This window comes from Bos mutus, chromosome 9 (genome assembly GCF_027580195.1).
Source record: "Bos mutus isolate GX-2022 chromosome 9, NWIPB_WYAK_1.1, whole genome shotgun sequence".
NCBI classification, from domain to species: domain Eukaryota; kingdom Metazoa; phylum Chordata; class Mammalia; order Artiodactyla; family Bovidae; genus Bos; species Bos mutus.
The window spans coordinates 70,519,946-70,540,949 of NC_091625.1; the positions used below are offsets into that span (position 1 = coordinate 70,519,946).

Consider the following 21,004-nt stretch of genomic DNA (forward strand, 5'->3'; position numbering starts at 1 on the left):
GCACTGCCTTTCTTTGGGATTAGAATGAAAACTGACCTTTTTTAATCCTGTGGTGACTGTTGAGTTTTCCAAATTTGCAGGCATATTGATTACAGCACTTTGACAACATCATCTTTTAGGATTTGAAATAGCTCAGCTGGAATTCTATCACTTCCACTAGATTTTTTTGTAGTGATGCTTCCTAAGGCTCACTTGATTTCACACTCCAGGATGTCTGGCTCTAGGTGAGTGATCACACCATCGTGGTTATCTGTGTCATTAGAATCTCTTTTGTATAATTCTTCTGTGTATTCTTGCCACCTCTTCTGGATATCTTCTGCTTCTGTTAGGTCTATACTGTTTCTGTCCTTTATTGTCCCCATCTTTGCATGAAATATTCTCTTGGTATCTCTAACCAGTGGTAATTGCCTAGAAATAGACACTTAATCTTGCTAATCCAGTTATAAATTTACACCTTAAAAAAGTTGTTTATATTGTGAATGAAACAAAAAGAGGGGAGCAACAGATTATTTTCCTACTTGTTCTTAATAATATTTACATATGTTTAAGACCTGGTGTGGAATGTATTTAACCATATGCTAGAATGAGTTTGGGTCTGCATGATCTGTGATGCAGACACATCTGGGAAGGCTGTTGTGACCTTTTAGCCCTTAAACAGACATGAATCTTATCAAACTGACATCGACATTTAGAAAAAGAGTTTATGCATGTTCAATGAACAACAGTTCATTGAAATCCTTTTACACTAGGGGGTATTCCCTACCTATTTTAAAGAAATTAAAAAAAAAAAAACAGATTTGAGAAAGAGAAACCCTATTTTAGAATATTTTCTAATGTTAATTTATGTCCTCAGTGTCTAATGGAGTGACTTGCATATTGGGGAGTCATTAAATACATTATGCGCAATTTTGAAAGTAACATCCTGCCTTTCCTTTTGATAAATCTAAATGAGGGGGTAATTTTGAAGCTAAAAGAACTGATGAACCTCCAATATTCATATCTTTGTGGTATAGGAATAATTTGACTTAGTAGGAGCAAAATATTCCCTAGTAGTTCCTACCTTCTTCCTTCAGCCTGTATTAAGAAAATATATGAACTATAATTAAACACAGGCTCAATGATGTCAATATTATACAATAAAAGAATGACATACTGGCAAACCTTAAAGGCACAATTAAATGAATCAAGAGGAGACAAAAGGGCAAAAAAAAAACCTGGGTCTCAAATTTCTTATCCTTCAATTATTCTAGCTGGGAGGAAGGAGAGAAGAGAGGAAAAAAGGAAGAAGGAAGGAGGAAAAGAAAGCGGGTCACTAAGAGAACAATCTTGAGAATGGGTCCTTCAAATTGGCTAAACCAAAAAAAAAAAAACTTTAGTGAGTTCAAGGGTTTCCTGACAGTTTAACAAAGGGATAAATGTTTTCAAGTGGGTAATTAAATAGAATACTTACTTTGTTACTATCATCTTCTAGGGGAAAAAATGGAGAATGACAGCAAAACATAGAATAACATTCAAATAAGAATTTGAATACTGATAACATGACCTAGTGGAGAAGGCAATGGCACCCCACTCCAGTACTCTTGCCTGGAAAATCCCATGGACGAAGGAGCCTGGTAGGCTGCAGTCCACAGGGTAGCTAAGAGTTGGGTAAAACTGAGCAACTTCACTTTTACTTTTCCTCTCATGCATTGGAGAAGGAAATGGCAACCCACTCCAGTGATCTTGCTTGGAGAATCCCAGGGACGGGGGAGCCTGGTGGGCTGCCGTCTATGGGGTCGCACAGTCAGACACGACTGAAGCAACTTAGCAGCAGCAGCAGCAGCAACATGACCTAGAAATTTATCTTCACAAAATCAGATAGTATAGTACTTACAGGATATTTAAGGAAGTTTTCCAGATCATTTTTACTATTTGATTTTCACTTTTAGGATTAGAAACAAATGGCTCTCCTCCCTCTCACTCCTCATCCATTTAGCAAAGGGGGCCAGATGTAGCTTCACTGTCCATCCATGGTGAAGGCCATTCCTTAGCCATCTTGCTATAGTGCTTGATATTCCAGGACTTTTAAGGTAAAAGCAGGAATACTGATCACAGTACACTCTTATTATCACGGTCTGACTATAAAAATCACAGCCAGTGTAAAAGTCTCATTGCATGATATATGTATTAAATATATTTACAAATTATAAATATAACATAAAATACTGATAAATAAAGGTATGCTCTGGTTAATCACTAAAAATTGACTTTATGAGAGCAGGAGGGTTGAAGACGATTCAGAGAATCATGATTCTATAGAGATTTTTTAAGCATTTAAGAATAAAAATATGTAATGTTTTAATTATGTAATATATAAAAGCTGTTATGCAAAAGTCATTCTTCTTTCTACTTATTCATTTCTAATGTTCTGTAAAGTGAAATGTGAAAGTAATATTTTCCTAGATAAATGATTTTATGTGGATTTCAATAATATTTGAACTCAAATATCTGCATAAAGATAAGTTTCAATATGAATTATCATTGAGGCTTTATTTTTTGTTTTAATCAAAGATTATTATATGAATCATATATTAACCTTGTTTATACTTTTTAAACATAAAATATTAGCTTTACCCTTGAAAATCTGCTTTGATAATTAGACTTTGGCAATAAAATAAATCTGCAGTTGTATCATAAAAATATTACTCCTGAAACATATTCTCATGGGATATTTTTCCTTATGCACAGGTTATGCTCTGAAATAAATGAAGCATATTACTGAGACTTCAAAATGCTATGTGGCAATAGTAAAGTGAAGCCAACATCAGCAGAAGTTGGCATCATCATTTTGCATGACAGCCAGAGTAATGACTGCCACCTACAAACTAAGATAACATACCCCAAACGCTAGCCTTGATAATCCACAGGGTGGCTACAAACTCTTATTAAAAAACATGATTACACAGATGTGAAATTGGTCCTCACTCATTGTCAGTCTTTCTCTCTTGAATAAAATCTCTTTAACAGCATAGAGCTTTGACTGTGGCTGTGTTAAACAGGATGAAGTGAAAATTCTTACGGGTGTAATAAAAGATATGAATAAACCCCAGTTCGGCCTGGGGAACTGAATGTAAGCACAGCTGCACGGGAAACCTTGAGAAAAATGTGACCATCTGTCATCATTTTCTTCAACAGGTGCTTATAGTTTTTCTTCTTTTTCTAAATCACAAAAGCCTTGTTACTTCAAACATTTCTGTTTGTAATATCCATTTCTGTAATAAGCGTTATGGTGCTTTAATAATACTGATAGTATAATAGATATTTTGTGTTCAAGGGAATCTTTCATCCTAAAAAATCATAAAACCCTATAAACAAACTATATAAATATAATCTTCAGATTTCAGTATAAGCTGATTTTAATAAGTTATTTCTTTGCTAATCTTGAAAATTTGAGAGGAATGTCAAAACAGAAGGGGACTGCCTTCTAGGAACCACTTCAGATAAAACTGAGACTCTAGTTCTAAGAAGTGATCTGTTAAGTAGCTGCCAGAATATCGAAACAGGAGCCCTGTAAGCTTGCTTTCCAGGGAGGGGCCACCGGAGCAATTTGGTTGTTCTTTAAGTGCTACCTTCTGAAAATACACATCCTGATTTTTCTCCCACAGCCAATCACCTCATTTTAGTTTTCATGGAGAGAAACAATACTTTGCTATCATTATAGAATTATCAGATAAAGTGTAAAATTAAAACTTTGACTTGATCTCTAAGAATAGACTTCAACGAAAAAAAGAATTACAGATTTTACCACTGACATATTTTTACTTTCAACCTATTTCATCATATTAACTTAAAAAAATTTTTAGATGGCTTCTCTTAACTCTCTATGACCAGTTTGTCAACTCGCACAGTTGTGTCAGACTCTTTGCGGCCCCCTGGACTGTAGCTGACCAGGCTCCTCTGTCCATGGGATTTTCTAGACAAGAATACTGGAGTGAGTTGCCATTTCCTTCTCCAATGACTAGTTGATGCAAGGAATAAATTTTGAAAAGAACGCTCCTTCTTTCCTGTCTTTCCTCCTCCCTCCCTCCCTTCCTTCCTTCTCCTTTTTTCCAACACATATTTTATTGCATGGTGGCTACTCTTCAGTCCCTGTGGTAGGGCTGAGAGCACATGACTGTACAGTATAGACTACAGGACAAAGTCCCTATCATCATCAAACTGATAGTGTAGTTGCAGAATAAACAATTTTTGAGCTTAAATAATAATACAACCAAAAATATTTTGACAATAAGTGCTTATAGGAAAATAAAACAGAGATTCTAGAGATGGATTGGAAAGCCTGGAGTTGAGGCATCAGAAAAGTCACCACTGAGACAATGAGACTTATTTTGAGAAATAAACTACATTTAGGAGCCAGCCAACGAAAAGTGTGGAGGAAGTAGGTCCAGGAAGAGATAGCAGCTGTTGGAAAGAAGGGGAAGAGGCAGGGGCAAGGTTTGTCCAGTTTGGTGGAGCAAATAAATGCCAGTATGACTGAACTCCAGTGCCCAAAACATAAAAATGAAGTCAGCAGGGATCAGCTGATGCCCCAAAGGTTACGATGCTTTACAAATCAATATAGGGAGCTCAAATTTAATACTAAGCTTATACAGTCATTTGAGCCTTTAGCAGCAAGTGCCATATTTTGATTGATGTGCAAATATGTATATATGTGCCTATGTGTGCATATGTGTGCATATGTGTGTGTGTGAGAGAGAGAGTGTGTGTATGTGTGTTACTGAGGCTGCCGTGTAAAAATGAAAAGAAGAAAGAAGAGCCATGGTCAGAAGACAGGAATCAAGCAGTGATCCCATGGGTTCAAGCTTGAGTGATGGTGATAAAACTAAGGGAGGTAGGCAGGTTTTAGATTTAGTTTGGAGGAAGCACCAATAGACCTGAAGACAGGTTTTATATGTGGGATGAAGGAAGGAGAAGAAAAAAGGATGACCCCTAATTTTTGACAGAAGCTACCAGGAGGTGCCATTTACTGAGATGGGAAAGGCCAGGGAAGAAGCAGCTTTGAGATGCTATCTAGACATCCAGGTGAGAAAGTCTAGAGGCAGAGTATATACAGACTGTTCTTAGATCAAAATAATGCATCAACCAAGTTTCAGAAACTCACTGACTCTATAGTCAGCCTTGAATATAAAGGCTCCTAAAGCCCCCCAAACTCTTCTGAGTATTTACAAGTCATAAAACATTCTCTTTCTTCTTTTTCTTCATTTTTTAGGTTTCAGAACGAATATATATTCACCATATAGGATTAACATATATTCACTAATATAATTCAAATATACTGAAATATAGTAGGGAAAGAAATGAAATACTCTCACAATAATTGTAAAGATTCACTGCACACCTATCCACAGAAACAAAACTTCTTGAGGCAGGTTAAAAAACAACATAGATGTGCTCACTTCAGCAGCACATATACTAAAATTGGAATGATACAAAGATTAGCATGGCCCCTGCACAAGGATGACACGCAAATTCATGAAGTGTTCCATATTTTTACACATAAAAAGATGCTCAACGTTGCTCATTATTAGAGAAATGCAAATCAAAACTACAATGGGATACCACCTCACACCAGTCAGAATGGCCATCATTAAAAAGTCTACAAACAATAAATGCTGGAGAGGGTGTGGAGAAAAGGGAACCTTCTTGCATTGCTGGTGGGAATGTAAATTGATACAGCCACTATGCAAGAAGGTATGGAGATTCCTTAAAAAACGAGGAATAAAACCACCATATGCCCCAGCAATCCCATTCCTAGGCATATACCCTGAGGAGACCAAAACCGAAAAAAAAGACACATGTACCCCAATGTTCGTTGCAGCACTATTTACAATAGTTAGAAGACAGAAGCAACCTAGATATCCATCAACAGATGAGTGGATAAAGAAGCTGTGGTACATATATAATGGAATACTACTCAGCCATGAAAAGGAACACATTTTGAGTCAGTTCTAATGAGGTGGACGAACCTAGAGTCTATTATACAAAGTGAAGTAGGTCAGAAAGAGAAATATAAATATCATATACTGACACATATATATGGAATCTAGAAAGATGGTACTGATGAATTTATTTTCAGGGCAGCAATGAAGAAACAGACAGAGAACAGACCTATGGACACGGAGTGGGAGGGGAGAGGGTGAGAAGTGTAGAGAGAGTAACATGCAAATTTACATTACCATATGTAAAATAGATAGCCAATGGAAATTTGCTGTATGACTCAGGGAATTCAAACAAGGACTCTGTGACAATCTAGAAGGATGGGATGGGGAGGGGGGTGGGAGGGAGGTTCAGGAGGGAGGGGACATGGGTGTACCTGTGGCTGATTCTTGATAATGTGTGACAGAAAACCACAAAATTCTGTAAACAATTATCCTTCAATTAAAAAAATAAAGTGGCAAAAAACACACACATAGTTTCATAGTTGATAATGTTTTCTCTTCTGGTAATTTCTTGAATAATCTAAAAGTATGATTGTGGAGTAAAGTTATTTCCAGCATCACACTCAAGTTGGAAGACAGCCTGAAGTATACCTAACCCATGTTGTGCTGTTGTTCGGTTGCTAAGTCATGTCCGACTCTGGGACCCCATGGATTGCAGCATGCCAGGCTTCCCTGTCCTTCACCATCTCCCTGAGTTTGCTCACATTCATGTCCACTGAGTTGGTGATGCTATCTAACCATCTCATCCTCTACTGCCCTATTCTCTTGCCTTCGATCTTTCCCAGCATCAGGGTCTTTTCCAATTAATCAGGTGGCCAAGGTATTAGAGTTTCAGCTTCAGCATCAGTCCTTCCAACGAATATTCAGGGTTGATTTCCTTTAAGATTGACTGGTTTGATCTCCTTGTTGTCCAAGGGAATCTCAAGAGTCTTCTCCAGCACACAGTTCAAAAGTATCAATTCTTCATCAACTCCATGAACAGTATGAAAAGGCAAAAAGATATGACACCTAATCGTAGTTCCCACCAAAGGAAGATTTCTTTAAAAAATGTTTTTAGGAAAGGATCACAGTATTTCAATATCTCCAGTGACAAAGCTCATGCACTTAACAAGTTTATTTTTTGGCCACACCATGCTGCTCCATGAGGGATCTTAGTTCCCCTACCAGGAATTGAATCCATGCTCCCTGCATTGGAAGTGTGGAGTCTTAACCATTGGACAGCCAGGGAAATACTGCAACTCATTTTAATAACTCTGATGGTAGAAATGTATTTCTTATACTAACCTGAAAGCTTCTATCTTTAAAGTATACTAATTGGGTCTTTTTTCTTCCTCTGAAGCCTAATAGGTAACATCTAATCCATCTTTCTTGAGGAAGGCTGTTCACTATTTCAAGGCAAAGATTATGTCTTTTCCAACTGTTCTTTCTCCAAATATTGCCAGATGCTTCCCATTGCCTCAGTAGCCCAATTTCCAGAGATTTCAATTATCTTTGTAATTCGCCTTTAGAATAATCCAGGTTACCCATACATCTTTTAAAAAGTTATTCTAGAAGGTATCTTCTGGAATGATTAGCCTAGAATAGAGTACAATGTCAATATTACTTCCCTTGATGTCAATGTAGTATTTAAAGGCTAATATTGCATTCATGTGGAAAAGGTAATGGCACCCCACTCCAGTACTCTTTCCTGGAAAGTCCCATGGACGGAGGAGCCCAGTAGGCTGCAGTCCATGGGGTCGCTAAGAGTCAGCACGACTGAGCAGCTTCACTTTCACTTTTCACTTTCATGCATTGGAGAAGGAAATGGCAGCCCACTCCAGTGTTCTTGCCTGGAGAATCCCAGGGACTGGGGAGCCTGGTGGGCTGCTGTCTATGGGGTCGCACAGAGTCGGACACGACTGAAGCAACTTAGCAGCAGCAGCATTGCATTGCATTCATGTATTCAACAGGCATATCTTTTGAGCTTAGGATGAAAGACTACCTAATATGAATTCCAATTAAGACCAACTTTACACACTTTGTACATACAGAATTAAACATTAGAGTGTTTATTTGTATTCTCACTGAATTTTTAATTTTTAGTTTTCTTTCTTTATTTTAATATATCACTATCTTTTGAGTCCTTATTCTGTAGCCTAATATAGGCAGCCTGTTATCAACATATTTTGGGTATGGATGTTTAAATATTTACAGTAACGAATTCAACTTTATTAGTCCATCTTCTACAGTGACATCATAGGAAACCTGCCAATTACCTTAGTATCATTTAGACACAACATTCATTTATTAGCCGAACTACAAGTCCAGCAAATCAAATGCCAAAGAAAATGCAGTCTTGTCAGTATAATTTGTGTTTATTGAAAGCATGTTGACCTCTAGTCACAAACCAATTGCTTCAGGCAAAGCATTCACAAATTTGTTGCTTAAAGTTTGTCCTTGAGTTTTCACAAATGACTCTCAACCTCCAAGTTGAAAATCTGGGACATTTGTCTCCATGTAATCATCTGATAAGGGCTTCCCAGGTGGCACAGTGGTAAAGAATTCACATATCAATGCAGGAGACATAGGTTCGATCCCTGGGTTGGGAAGATCCCCTGGAGCAGGAAATGGCAACCCACTCCAGTATTCTTGCCTGAGAAATCCCACGGACAGAAGAGTCTGGTGGGCTACAGTCCATGGTGTTGCAACGAGTCAGACAGGACTGAGTGACTGACCATACACTCATGCACACAGTCATCTGACAATTCTGATATTTCACTAAGTGATTGACTCATGCTAACAGTACCTTGTATTGACTGAGTACTTTCAGTGTACCACATACTCTACTAAGAGCTTTAAGTGCCTATTTCATTGAGTCCTCACAAACAAATGCCATGGGTAGATATAATTTCCTTCTTCATAAAGGGAACTGTCACTTGAGCAAGGTTAAAGAGTTGGCCTAGGGCCACATAAGGAATAAGCAGCAAGCAGTGTTGGGACTCATAGCAGGACTTCCTGCTCTTAACTGCTCAGTAGTTATTCAGCAGGTATTTCTTGAGGACCCACCAGGCAAATGGACTCTTTCCTGTTCCCTCAGGAAATGAGACACTCATCAGCTTGTAGATGTTCCATCCACGCCCTAATTAAACACTAATTATCTACTACGCAAACTCCTTTTCCTCCTTCTCCCTGCTGCAACTATAGCTTTAGGGCATTTCACTGCTTATTAGTAATCTTGGGAAATGAAAGTGGGAAAGGAAAGAGTATCTATTTACACTTTACACTAACTAGAAATACACTTCAGAATTTTTCCAAATACAAAGGGAGTCATTTTGTTACTGTTCATTCTAATAAAAGATTTGAGAGCAGAACACATCTCTTGGCTTACATGCAGGCTGAGACGAACCTGAGACTTTCATTTATTAATATTCCTTTGATGCCCTGTGACCATATATAACTTACCAATTTTAGGCTTTGTGTGGGCAGGTATTTCTGTTGCTTAGAAATATAGCAGCTAGAACCAACTGACAAAAGGTGTGTAGGAATGGCAGGGAGGTACGAGGAGGAGGGAGATTTCTGGCTCAGAGTATTTCAAAATACACGGCTACCCACAGTTCTTCCATCGCTGTTCTCATTTCAGCATGTAACTTTGAGAAAATACTTTAAATTATCAACACATTTGTTAAACATCTCAGAAGTGTTTCAATTCTAGAAAAACCCACTTGACTTTTCGACTTTACAAAATAATCTCTATCCAAGCACATGCTAACCCTTGCTTCAAACATCAGTCACTCTGAATTGCTTTGTTGGGAATCTTGCTATGCATCTCCATGCCCAGAGTCTGGAATCTTCCAAGCTTCTGTAGGTGGACATGGGAGTTACCTGATTCTGATCAAAGAGCCTGACCACACAAGGTCAGTAGTTCCTGAACTTGACTGCACAGAATCAATTAAGAAACTTTAAAATACATTAAGGCCTGTGTAGACTGCTAGAGGCTGTGATTTAATGGTGTAAAGGAGGGAGGGGGGATGCCTGGATGCTAAAATTTTTAAAAGATGTGCAGGTGATTCCAACGTGCAAATTTGGGAATTTCTGACATGGGAAGTATCTTCCCAGTTCTCAGTCCTCTATTAGCACTGCCTGCTGACCACTGGAGTGCAATTTGCTGTTGCCATCTTGGCCCTGTCTGAAGGGATCTGGAGGTCCAAAATACCAGGAGGCCTTGCTTCTACATGGTTTCATCTACCATGAGTTTTCCTATATGAATGGGCTTCTGGGCATGAAGCTTTTAGGGTGGAAAAAAATAATAGCAATTTAGTTGTATCTAAGAAACTGAGGTTCTCAGGTTTTAGTTTACAAATTGCCTGAAAGATGGAAATCTTCCCCAGACTCATGTAGTTTTGTTGATCTAGCTTCTCCAAGTCCTTTAGCTCTCTCATATTATTGAAGATGAGAAGGAACACAGGGTATAAGAGAAAAACATTCACACCTAGTATTAAGAAAGAAACTCCTATAAAATCACCAAATCTCTAGATCAAAGCCTGAAAGACTCTAGTTGAGCTTACTAAACATGTGTGTAACAAGGCTACAGAAACAGAAAAGAGCTCAGGTGGTTCAGACACTTTAATTATATTTCTTCCACGTAGGCAGACTCCTATAGTCAATGTCTACCGAGTCCTTTGAAGCCCATGCCAGATAATCTTCCTCATAGTATATAATACTTTGAATGGTAAATGCTATAGTTAATTTTGAAAGACAACATTTAAAACTTCGGACACTTGTTTTCCTTCGTGTTTTAATTGTAAGCCTCCCAATCTGATATAGCCACAGCACTGCCCCTTATCACATCACCCTATTTTAAACCTCTGCACACACTTATCACTTTTTGATATTTTTCCTGCTTATTTGTTTACCCCCATCAAAATGGGAGCTCCTTGAGACTACTGATTTCCTCTCAGTCAATGCTATGACCCCAGGATCTAGAACTGTTCAATAAACCTTTAATCAATATTGGTTGAATGAATGAATGAACACTCCAACATTATCAGTGAGTACTTTACTAAAACAGTCATGTGAAACTCACAAATGATCCCCATGCTGTATGGCGTGGAGCCTCAAATTTATACATTTACAAAATGGAAGAAATAAGATATTGACCTCATAGGGCTATTGTGAGAATTACATGAGATAACACACTTGAAAGACTATAATGTATGGCATATATTAAGAACTCCATGAATGAAAAATCACATTACAGAAATATATATCTATGGTATTTGTACAACAAAAATAGTAACAGAAATACTATGATTTTATTTTTACCAATCTTTTTAAAACTGCTTTTCATTAACACGTTCTTTCACTATTGAGGAAGAAAATTGGAATGTTTTTATTTAAGCTACCAGCTGCTTGCAGAAGAAAGAACACCAAACCAGGACCAAGAGGAAATGAATCCAGACCACTGACCTATATGGCTTCCAACAGGTCACTTAATAGGTACCTAAGGCCCAGTTTCTTAACTGTAAAATTCAGGTGGGAGAGTTAGGAAATTTAAGGCGGATCAACTGAACTCTGAGCTCTGAAGAGCAACAAGTAAGTGCCCAAAATATCAATATTCAATTTGTAAAACCAAACACTGTTTAAAGATTTATCATAATATTTGGCTATATTAGTTGAATACAAAAGACCTCAATAGTAAATTAAATTTGAACTATACATTATTTCCATAGCATTCATATATAATCCCATTTTTACTGTTAACAAAAATTAATACATTTGAAGCTTTCTTATTTTTGCAGAATTTCCTGCTTATGTGCATACTATATGCTGTGAAGCTTTAAGCTTTTCTTTACTTTTGGTCTACTCCAGAATTTAACAAGTTAAAAAAAGACAGAAGTGGAGAAGAGGTTTTCTAGAGAAATAATTCTCTGTTTAAAAGTTCTGTACTAATTATCTTTTAAAAGTTACAATAAGCCACATTACGAGGCATCCTTAGGCAGAGTTGTTTGTTTGTTTTACATATAGATCAAACATTTCCAGAAACAAGATGATATACAGTGAATTCATTCTTTTGGCCAGCAACTCTATTTTAACAGGGCTCTATTACGAATGATGAATCAATAAACCACCATTCACTTTCTTTGAAGTGGATGCACTCTTGGCTTTCTTCCCAAGAATCCAGAAATAGGCCGTTGGTCGCCTGAAGCCTTGAACTTTGGCGGTCAATTCAGGTGCATTGTTCTCCTGGCTCTTAGTCCTTTCCTCGGGCTGGCTTCTTGAAATCATTTGCTCGGTCAGGGAGACCACACAGCTGAAGAGCATCCTGGTGATTCTTGGTTCCCGCTTACACTGGTGCATGTGGACTTACTACTAATACACCAAACATGAAGGTTGGAGAGGTCCCTTGTCATCTGGAAATTGGCAAAGAGGGAGCAGGGGGCAGGGCATAACCTGAAGATTTATAAATACCTCTTAACAAAGCCCCAGCTGATCTGTGTCGGGGTTGTACACTCTCTTCGTCTTCCCCTTACAGCTTTTCAATTTGCTTTCCAAACATTTCTTTGTTGCCGTTGGCTGCGGTGCACTTAAAAGAAGCACATCGTTAACCACAAAGAATGCTCACTGTTTTCTGGGATTCCAAATCACAGCACAATTTCCCAGCACTTCCTCAGCAAGCAGCCCGGCAGCAATTACCCCGCTGCTGAAGAGACTCCTCATCACAGCAAAGTTTTGGTGGTGGCAATAGCCAACCAGTGAGGTTGTAACAAATGATGACATCGGTTTCTGCCTCCATTCTCCAGCAATTTACACCCCCAAAGGAAGAGTGAATTCATTTTTGTGCAGATTTCAACAGGCACATCTGACAATGCTGCCCTCTTCTCCAACTCGCACAAACTAGGCATTCATCAACCCTGATTACTTTCCCCAAATGGCGACTCAACAGTTGCTAAGTGGCTTGGATGGGGGTGGGATTGCTCTGTGTCAGAAAGGGGCAAAGTACAAGGAGAGGACACGAATCTATCAAGGAAGTAAGCATTGAGTTAATTCACTGAGACAGAATAGTGAGGCTTTCCAAAGCCAAGGCGAAAGGAAAGACTGCTTCCCACCCCTGGCAACTCTCTGAAATACAGTGCCTGGAAGCCAACCTCAGTACCATCCCAGGAGTACTGTGTCCCTAAGTGAACAACTTATCTGATAGGTTACATGGAGAAGGGCTTTACTCCACAACCACGTTTCTCTCTTCTTTCCCATTTTGATGGTACCCGATTATATACCCTTTAAAGAAACATCTGCTCCAGGGTTGGAGGATTACAAAATGGGCAGGGCCAATTTCCATAATACCTCATCTCTGGGTGTAGTTTTAAGAGTGTCCAAGCCAGTATACTGCCTTGAGGCAACAGAATCAAAATCTGATACTTCCATCTACAAGCAAATATCGCACTGCCCCCTGGAGGTAGTCTCATTGCATCCAGTCCTGAATTAGTGACTGGCAACCACTGAAAAATCTGGAGTTGCTGAGGTTTAGAACTCTTTTTTGAAGGGCAGGGGGAGGGTGGAAAGGGTGTGGACCAGGAAGACTAACTATGCACTAACTTCTTGTGAGTGGGGTGTGTGTGTGTGTGTAAGCATGAGGGAGTGAAAAAGAGGTGAATAAGTAAACGCTTGCCTCCCCATCTCAGCAGTGTAGAGTGGATACACAGTAATAGGTACTCAGAAGCGGTGGTTGAAGGGAGATTGACAGGTTGGTGAGAATGAGTGTGGTTGCACGGATTTTGCAAAGATGGCCATGCTAATATCTTCCCCTCCCATGTGACCTCCTCACCATGGGATGTTGAGGTGGTATCTAGATTTCCTCTTGAATCCAGAGGGACTGGGACCACAGCAAAAGACACAGTCCAGGACTCCAAGGCCATACAGTTTCTACTTGGGCCTCTTGAGATGTTCACTGTTGGGACTCAAGCCACTGTTGGGAAGAAGCCGGGCAGCTGCAGGGAGAGGCCACATTCCTACCACAGTACCTGGGGAGGTCCAGCCAACAGCCAGCCTCAGTCACCAGTCAGAAAAACCAGTGACAGAGCCTCCAGATGACTCAGTGACTCACCTTGGAGTGGACACCAAGTGAAGCAAAAAAGACCTGTCACCACCAAGCCCTGCTCAAATAGTAGCTTTGTGAGCAAAACAAACCACCATGTTTGGGGGGTAGTTTATACACAGTGATAGATAACCAAAAGAGGGGCAAGGTCCCCTCTGACACTGAACATTTCCTAACACAGAATAAATGGGGCCTGAAGAGAATTGGAACCTGCCTCTCAGCCTTTCACCAGATTTCATAATTTGGGTTGATTCACTTTAGCTTTTTCCCTCTTGGTCTCAGATCAAGCTGTCCATGGGATATATCTCAACTGAAATTATGTGTGTATATATGCAAAACAGGGTGTGTTATACAAATTTGAATTGTGGCTGCTATTTACTAATCAGATTTTACTTACACACACACACACACACACACACATACACACACACACACACACACACATCTGTCATCTCTCAAAAAACAAACAGAAGATCTGGCAATACCTGATTTGCATTCCCACATAACAGTAATTCACATGTGAAAACTGGGGTTTCTTCCATCCCCTCTACTCTTCTGCATTACAATACTGCCTTTCCACTGGAGTCTTGTCACTCTTTTACATTTGCTTCCTGACCTCTGTATGGATTTGGGTTTATGACATCTGTTTCACCAACAATTCTCTGCCTGGCTAGTTGGGATTTAGTCTTACATAGTTATCCAGGAGTTAAAATTCTATTGAAAGAAGAGTCTTAATATCATCAGAAAAAAATAAAAGTCCAAATAATAATAAAATAAAATATCTAAAGGTCAAGTTTTCTAATTAAATAAGAAAGAATGAAATAATATATACAGAAAGTAGCCACAAGGGAAGGTGACTTGGACATCAGCTTAGGTTGTCATCAGTCATCTACAGTTTAATGCCATTGCCCCAGAAGCAATGCTTGGTGTTGTATTGTTTCACGCAAAGTTTGTTCTCACTGAAAGTAAAATTACATGAAAATCAAAGTTTCCTAATGGAATCACATACACAATGTTTAAGAACTTTATTTACCTTTTGGTAGAGTTGCTGAAGATGCCATTCACTGTACAAAGAATCTCAAATTAGTAGGTTTTGGGAGAAGATACAATTTCAAGTGTTGGAAAATGGAATCTCCCAACCTGGATGATCCAGCTGGAATTGATACATTTCTTTTTGTTTTTAGTGTCTGGGGTCTTTAATTTTATTAAAAAGGTTTTTAATCAATTTTCTTTCTACTTAACTGCTATGCATAATTTTTATTGTATATTATATGCCTTAAAATGAGTGAGCTGTGCTGTGCTGTGTGTGTGTTCAGTTATGTCCAACACTTTGCGACCCCACAGACTGAAGCCCCAGGCTCCTCTGTCCATGAGATTCTCTAGGGAACAATACTGGAGTGGCTTGCCATTTCCTACTCCAGGGGATCTTCCCGACCTAGGGATTGAACCAGTTTCTTGCATTTCCTTCACTGGCATGCAAATTCTTTACCAATGCTTAAGAAAATGGAGTAGTAAAGGATGTCAGTCAATTGAGAAAATGACAATCCTTTATATATGAAAATAAAAATTCCATTTCCTTAGGAATAAAAATAGAAGGGAAAGTTCTATTTCTTGCTCATTAAATATATTGGGAAAAGGTCCATATCCAAGGCTTACTGAACAGTATTATGTGTTTAGAAATTACCTTAAGAAAAGTTCTACGTTTCAAAACCCATCTGCTGCTGCTGCTGCTGCAAAACCCATCTAAAGGGCCCTTAATTAGTTCTTATTTTCTCTTTACAAAGAGCCACCTGCAGTGTGGAAATACTGTAGTTTAACAAACTATGTTTGTGGTGTGCCCCTTATAGCATGTTGAAACAGAATTCTGCTCTTAGTCTTTCATTTGATATCAAACTTGATGGGCTTTCTAGAAACGCTACTCTTTGAGAAAAACATCAAGTTATCTTTAAAGTATACATGTTTTATGATACCACTAAAGTAAGACTTTCCATGCTCCCTTCAACAAAACATTTAAGGATAGTTAAGGGGCATTTGATTCTGCCCATCCTAAAAAAAAAAATAGACAAGCAAAAATATGTGGCTCAATAGATGTTGAAATAAGGTACTGTCTACTTCATATCAGAAGAGAGCTGAATTACTCAGCTAGTGAGGCCTGTGTTTGGGGTCAAATTCTTGATTTACAAATTTAATGTCTGAGATGCTGCAGGAGGATTAAATTTATACATGAATGACTTCAACGGTGTAATTCTCATAAAACTTGATTGGAGTTGTGCTTATTTGGGGGAGGAAAGGACTAATTCATGAAAAAATAGACAACGGAAGGGTTTTAAAGTTTTTATTGCTGTCATTTTTAAAACTTCTAGCCAGTTAACAGCTCATTGCCAGAATTAGCGTTAAAAATTAATGGCAATCAAACTTAGACGTCAGAAATAAAATTACTGAGAAATGCTTTTGGGAATTTATCAGGTACATCGATTTTACTATCATCAAAACGTAATACATAGCCAGAAGAACTAGCTTTCATATGGATTAAGAGACTTTTAGCAAAGGGCAGTATTTTTGGATGAACTTTGATAAGCAACACTATATTCACCACGATGTTATATCATAGTGGAGAAGTGTTCAAATGTTGGTCAAGATCAAACAGACAAAAATGTCCAAAAACCTAAGCATCTAATCATTCCGATCACTTCAATTCTTTTTTAATTTTTTTTCCTATTCATTAAAATATCTGTGAACGGGCAACGTCTCTACTCTGGCTCTTTCAAAGCAAAACGGTAGCTGTCAATTTAATTTTGTTAGCTATTAAATGAAGTAAGTGGCATCACCGACTCGATGGGCAAGAGTTTTGAGTAAGCTCCAGGAATTGGTGATGGTCAGGGAAGCCTGGCGTACGGCAGTCCATGGGGTCGCAAAGAGTCGGGCACGACTGAGCGACTGAACTGAACTCAAAGTAAGTGAAACGTTTTGTCACTTAATATGGGGTTTTGCCTGAAGACTTCAGGTTTTGTAGGTTTCGCAGCTTCCTAAACGGCTCCCAATAGCAAGTTCCTAAGGATTCTTGGGGACCTTTCAGTCATTGCTGGCATGAGGTAGCTGACCCAGCCCCAGAGTTGGGAAGCTTCAGAAAAGCCTTCTGAGATCCACGATTCTAGACAGCTAGACAGCAGATGCCAAAACTCTCCGGTCCCTTCAACCCTGAGAGCCGTCCTGTAGATCCCCAAAGCCCAAAGATGTCTCCTTAACCATCAGGGATGACTGGTGGTGCGTGGCAGGTGTGCACTTGGGGCATGTATTAATTGGGGCGCAGGGGACAGGAAAGTGTTCAGAGACGGAAAGCTAGCCCAGGGTTACCGTGTTCAGCTTTCCGGGGGCTGGGCGGCGGAGTTGGGAAGTCCAGCCCCAGGGGCTTGGGCTCCGGGGTGCAAGAGCGAATCGCAAAGGGTAGGGGAAGCCGGGCTGAGGCTGCGGGGATACGGGGGAGACGGCGGCCAGCCTCCGCCGGAGAGAAAGCCGGGTGGCCCAAGGCGCCCCCCAACCGCGCCTTGCCTGCCCAGAATCCGGACCGGCGGAGGCTCGGCGGGGCAGCTGCAGGAGGGTATATACGCGCTTACCTGGAGGTAGGGCCGCCCGCGGGCCACCCCGCCCACGACGATGTCGGCCGCGGCCATGGCCCCGGTGGACGAGAAGCCGAAGCCCACGTAGCCGGCGGTCCGCACCTCGAGGCGGAAGGCGAGCCGGCCGCCCCGCGGGCCCCAGCTCAGCCAGTACTTGCCCTCGGAGTCGAGGAGCGTGCGGTGCGGGAAAGGCCAGCCCGAGCCCCCCGCCGCCGCGCGGGGGAGCAGCCCCCACAGGAGGAGCAGCGGCCAGCGGCACATCCTCGGGCGCGTCCAGCCCACGGGCACCTGGGCTCCCGCCGACTGGAGCGCGGAGGGCGCACGCGGAGCGGCGGCGCGAGCAAGCGGCCTGGGACCGCCCCCCGGCCCGCCCGCCGGGAGGGGCCGCAAAGTCGCTCTCCCTCTCAGCCCCGGCGGTCTGCTGGCTGAGCCGCCGACTCCATCCGCGACCCGCCTTTCCGGTCCATCCACCTGCCGCCTCGCGCCCCCGACTTTGTTGGTCCCCGAGGTCTGATTCAGTGGGGAGCGCAGTGACGGGCGTCCTGGAAGAGGAGAGGAGGAGGCAGAAGCCGAGGACCGGGGGTCGACAGAAAAGGAGCGCGGAGTGCTAGTGCTTGCCTGGGCAGTGTGGGCACGTCGCGGGGAACAGGGGGTGGGGATCCCAGGGGAAAGAATCAGAGATTGCTGAGCGAGGGCAAGTTTAGCTTAGCAGAGGTGGGGAGGACCTGAGTAATCAGAGGAATAATCCTGGGTTTGATGGACAGCAAGTGAGAGAAAGTCCCGTCCAGGGTAACTGCTTGACATCTCGATATTCGCTGCATCGGAAACCATTGTAAACAGCGATGCCCTTAACCCCACGGTTCACCTCCACCAGCGCATTTGGTTCCTGACCCCAGGAGTCAGTGCCCTGAGGCTTGCCTCTTTATGCCTGGTTTTTGTTTGGTTTGGTTTGGTTAGGAGAAATTCTGCCAAAGTACTCAGCCGTCAGCAGAGTAGGTCAAGGTTGAAAAATCATTTGGGAATTAAATTGTAATTTGAAGTCTTCCTACTATTTCAAGTTCTGGCCATAGTCGTGTTTGTCAAAAAGTGTTTTTGCCTCTACTTTTACCTACAACACTCCTGTCTTCAGAATGCTAATTACTCAGTGTAACTGCAAATTACCTTCTTTATTCATTCATTTATTTATATTCTAAGAACGTTCTAAAACGTTCTAAGGTGGCTCATAAGATACAAATAATACAGAATAGAAAAATAAGAGCGGATATCAGATGAAAACAGCATGGGCAGGAAGAATATACAAATGGTGCTATTTGCGCTGCATTTGGAAGCTCCACACAAGCTGCCTACTTTGTCTCTTAGAGTCATGTTTCAGCCTGTTTTTTCTTGCTCTTGTTTTCTCTTCCCGTTCCTTTTCCTGTGACTTTCCCAGAGTTACCAGCATGCATCAGAACTGTGCTCTCCCAACGACTCAGGCATATTTGACTAATTCCAGAAGGCAACCTTCCAGTGGGTCTGCTTACCAGGGAGTTCAGGAAATTGCTTGAGAGGGGATTCATCTCAAGGAGAGAGGGGACAGAAATCTATAAGTTTAGCCAATGACAATAGACCAGAGAAGAGAGGTGTTGAAACCTTGGGACAAGGCAAGAAATAAAAGAGCCTGTGAAGACTTAAAGGAACTGACCCGTTGAGAGTAGCCGCAGTAGATCCCTGGGCAGACATCAGAGACAGCAGCATCAACTTCAGCAAACTAAGAATTTCATCCTTAGAACTGAGATTTTACAAGTACAGGGGTGTGGTTACTGCTATGGCTCTAGCCAGGAAGAGAAGAGGAATACAGAGAGAGGAACAAAATGGTGGACACAGAGACCAAGAACAGTCAATCTTGGTGCTACATGAAACACAGGGATTTCAAGGGAGTTATGTCACTCCAGAATGATCAAAGGCAAACTTCCTTTTTGGTGACCCTACTTTTTATTCCTAGCATAGAGGAGCCTGGAACATGTGGTTACATCTACTTCATTGGTGGGGGGAGGGGTGTTATATAAATTCCAAATTCACGTCTAGAGTCCGATCCCTGTTTATTGTTCTGGCTTTACCTTCCATCAATCATTCTCATATCACTCACCCATTTCCCACTAGAAGGACATATAAAAATTGCCTCTAGAATCCTAAAAGAGAGCCCCGCTCTCTCCCATCACTCTGCCTTTTCAGATTGCTCATGCTCTGCCACACTTGCCTTTTCTTCCCTCCATTCTTTGAAGTATTTTCTAATCCTCCTTCCCACATTTCCATCAGATTGTGTTGACCCTTACACAGTGGGACTGATGTCCGTGGAATGTTCTCTTCAGACCTCACTCCTAACATTTCAGTGTCTGTCTATAGACAGTTTCCTTCAGGAGCCTTTTGGATCAGAAACAGATTCTGGTTCCTTATTCTAACCCATTGCCTAGAATATGGACCACCATGCAATAGGTGCTTAATAAAGACTTGTAGGAAGAATAAATAGATGCTTTTCAGATCCTCCAGGAAGCATCCTCTTAACAAAGATGGGCTGTGAAGGGAAAGCTTGGCCCCCTGTGTGATCAAATGCTCTGCCCTGCCCTGGTATAAAGGCAAAATAGAAAAGCGACCACACACGAATACACAAAACAGAGTCTTAAATCGTTTTATTCTTTCATCAAGTAAGATTGTTGAATGTGAAGTTATTGCCTGTTGCTTGTCTGCAGCTGGCATTGCAGCTAAAGCACCCTGAGTGCTCAAGAACTATTAAAACTAATAGAATCATCTTGAGATTAGATCAACAGAACATTATTAGCATAATTCACCTTCAAGAGATCCATTCTGCCTTGGGTTGAATTACCCAGTAAATGAAGACAAAAGAGACAATTTTATCTAAGTGTGCTTTATACGCTGAGTGGGTTCCCTGGATCAAAATCATCTCCCCATTCAATTTCATAAACTCTCAGTTTCCCAATTGGAAATTAATTACTGTACAACTGCTTGTTTTAAATCCTTAAAGAAAGCAGGAAGAAAGCACTGGTCCATTAAAAACTCAGGATATATGGCCAAGAAGAGAATAAAATCAGTAGCAAGGGGTTTCAAATTTATTTATTCACTATTGTTTTTGTAAAAATAATACTTCTTTCTTATTTAAAGCTAAAGGTCAAGAAATGCAGGAAAATATGAGTAATAAAGTCAATTTAAAAATATCACCTGAAATTCCACCATCCAAAAATAACCCTTGTATGCATTCCAAGAACATCATTCCAGAACCTAGAGCCATTAAAACCTTGAAGGAAGAGCCTGTTGAATAGGAATTTGCAAAGAAACAGGTGAAT

The 21,004-nt window shown here is 40.7% G+C and overlaps 1 protein-coding gene and 1 non-coding gene across 2 annotated transcripts in view; one reads left to right on the plus strand and one right to left on the minus strand.

Moving 5' to 3' along the window:
- MOXD1 (monooxygenase DBH like 1) overlaps nt 1-17,989 on the minus strand; it is a 97,930-nt gene extending 79,941 nt beyond the window's left edge. The window contains exon 1 of the mRNA XM_005904404.3: nt 17,664-17,989. Coding sequence (XP_005904466.2) covers nt 17,664-17,927 — 264 coding nt within the window. The 5' untranslated portion in view covers nt 17,928-17,989. The remainder of the gene's footprint in view (nt 1-17,663) is intronic.
- Nucleotides 5,428-5,531, plus strand: LOC138989284 (U6 spliceosomal RNA). The gene has a single exon (XR_011465523.1). It is a non-coding gene; the product is annotated as a U6 spliceosomal RNA (small nuclear RNA).
- Nucleotides 17,990-21,004: the final 3,015 nt, after the last annotated feature.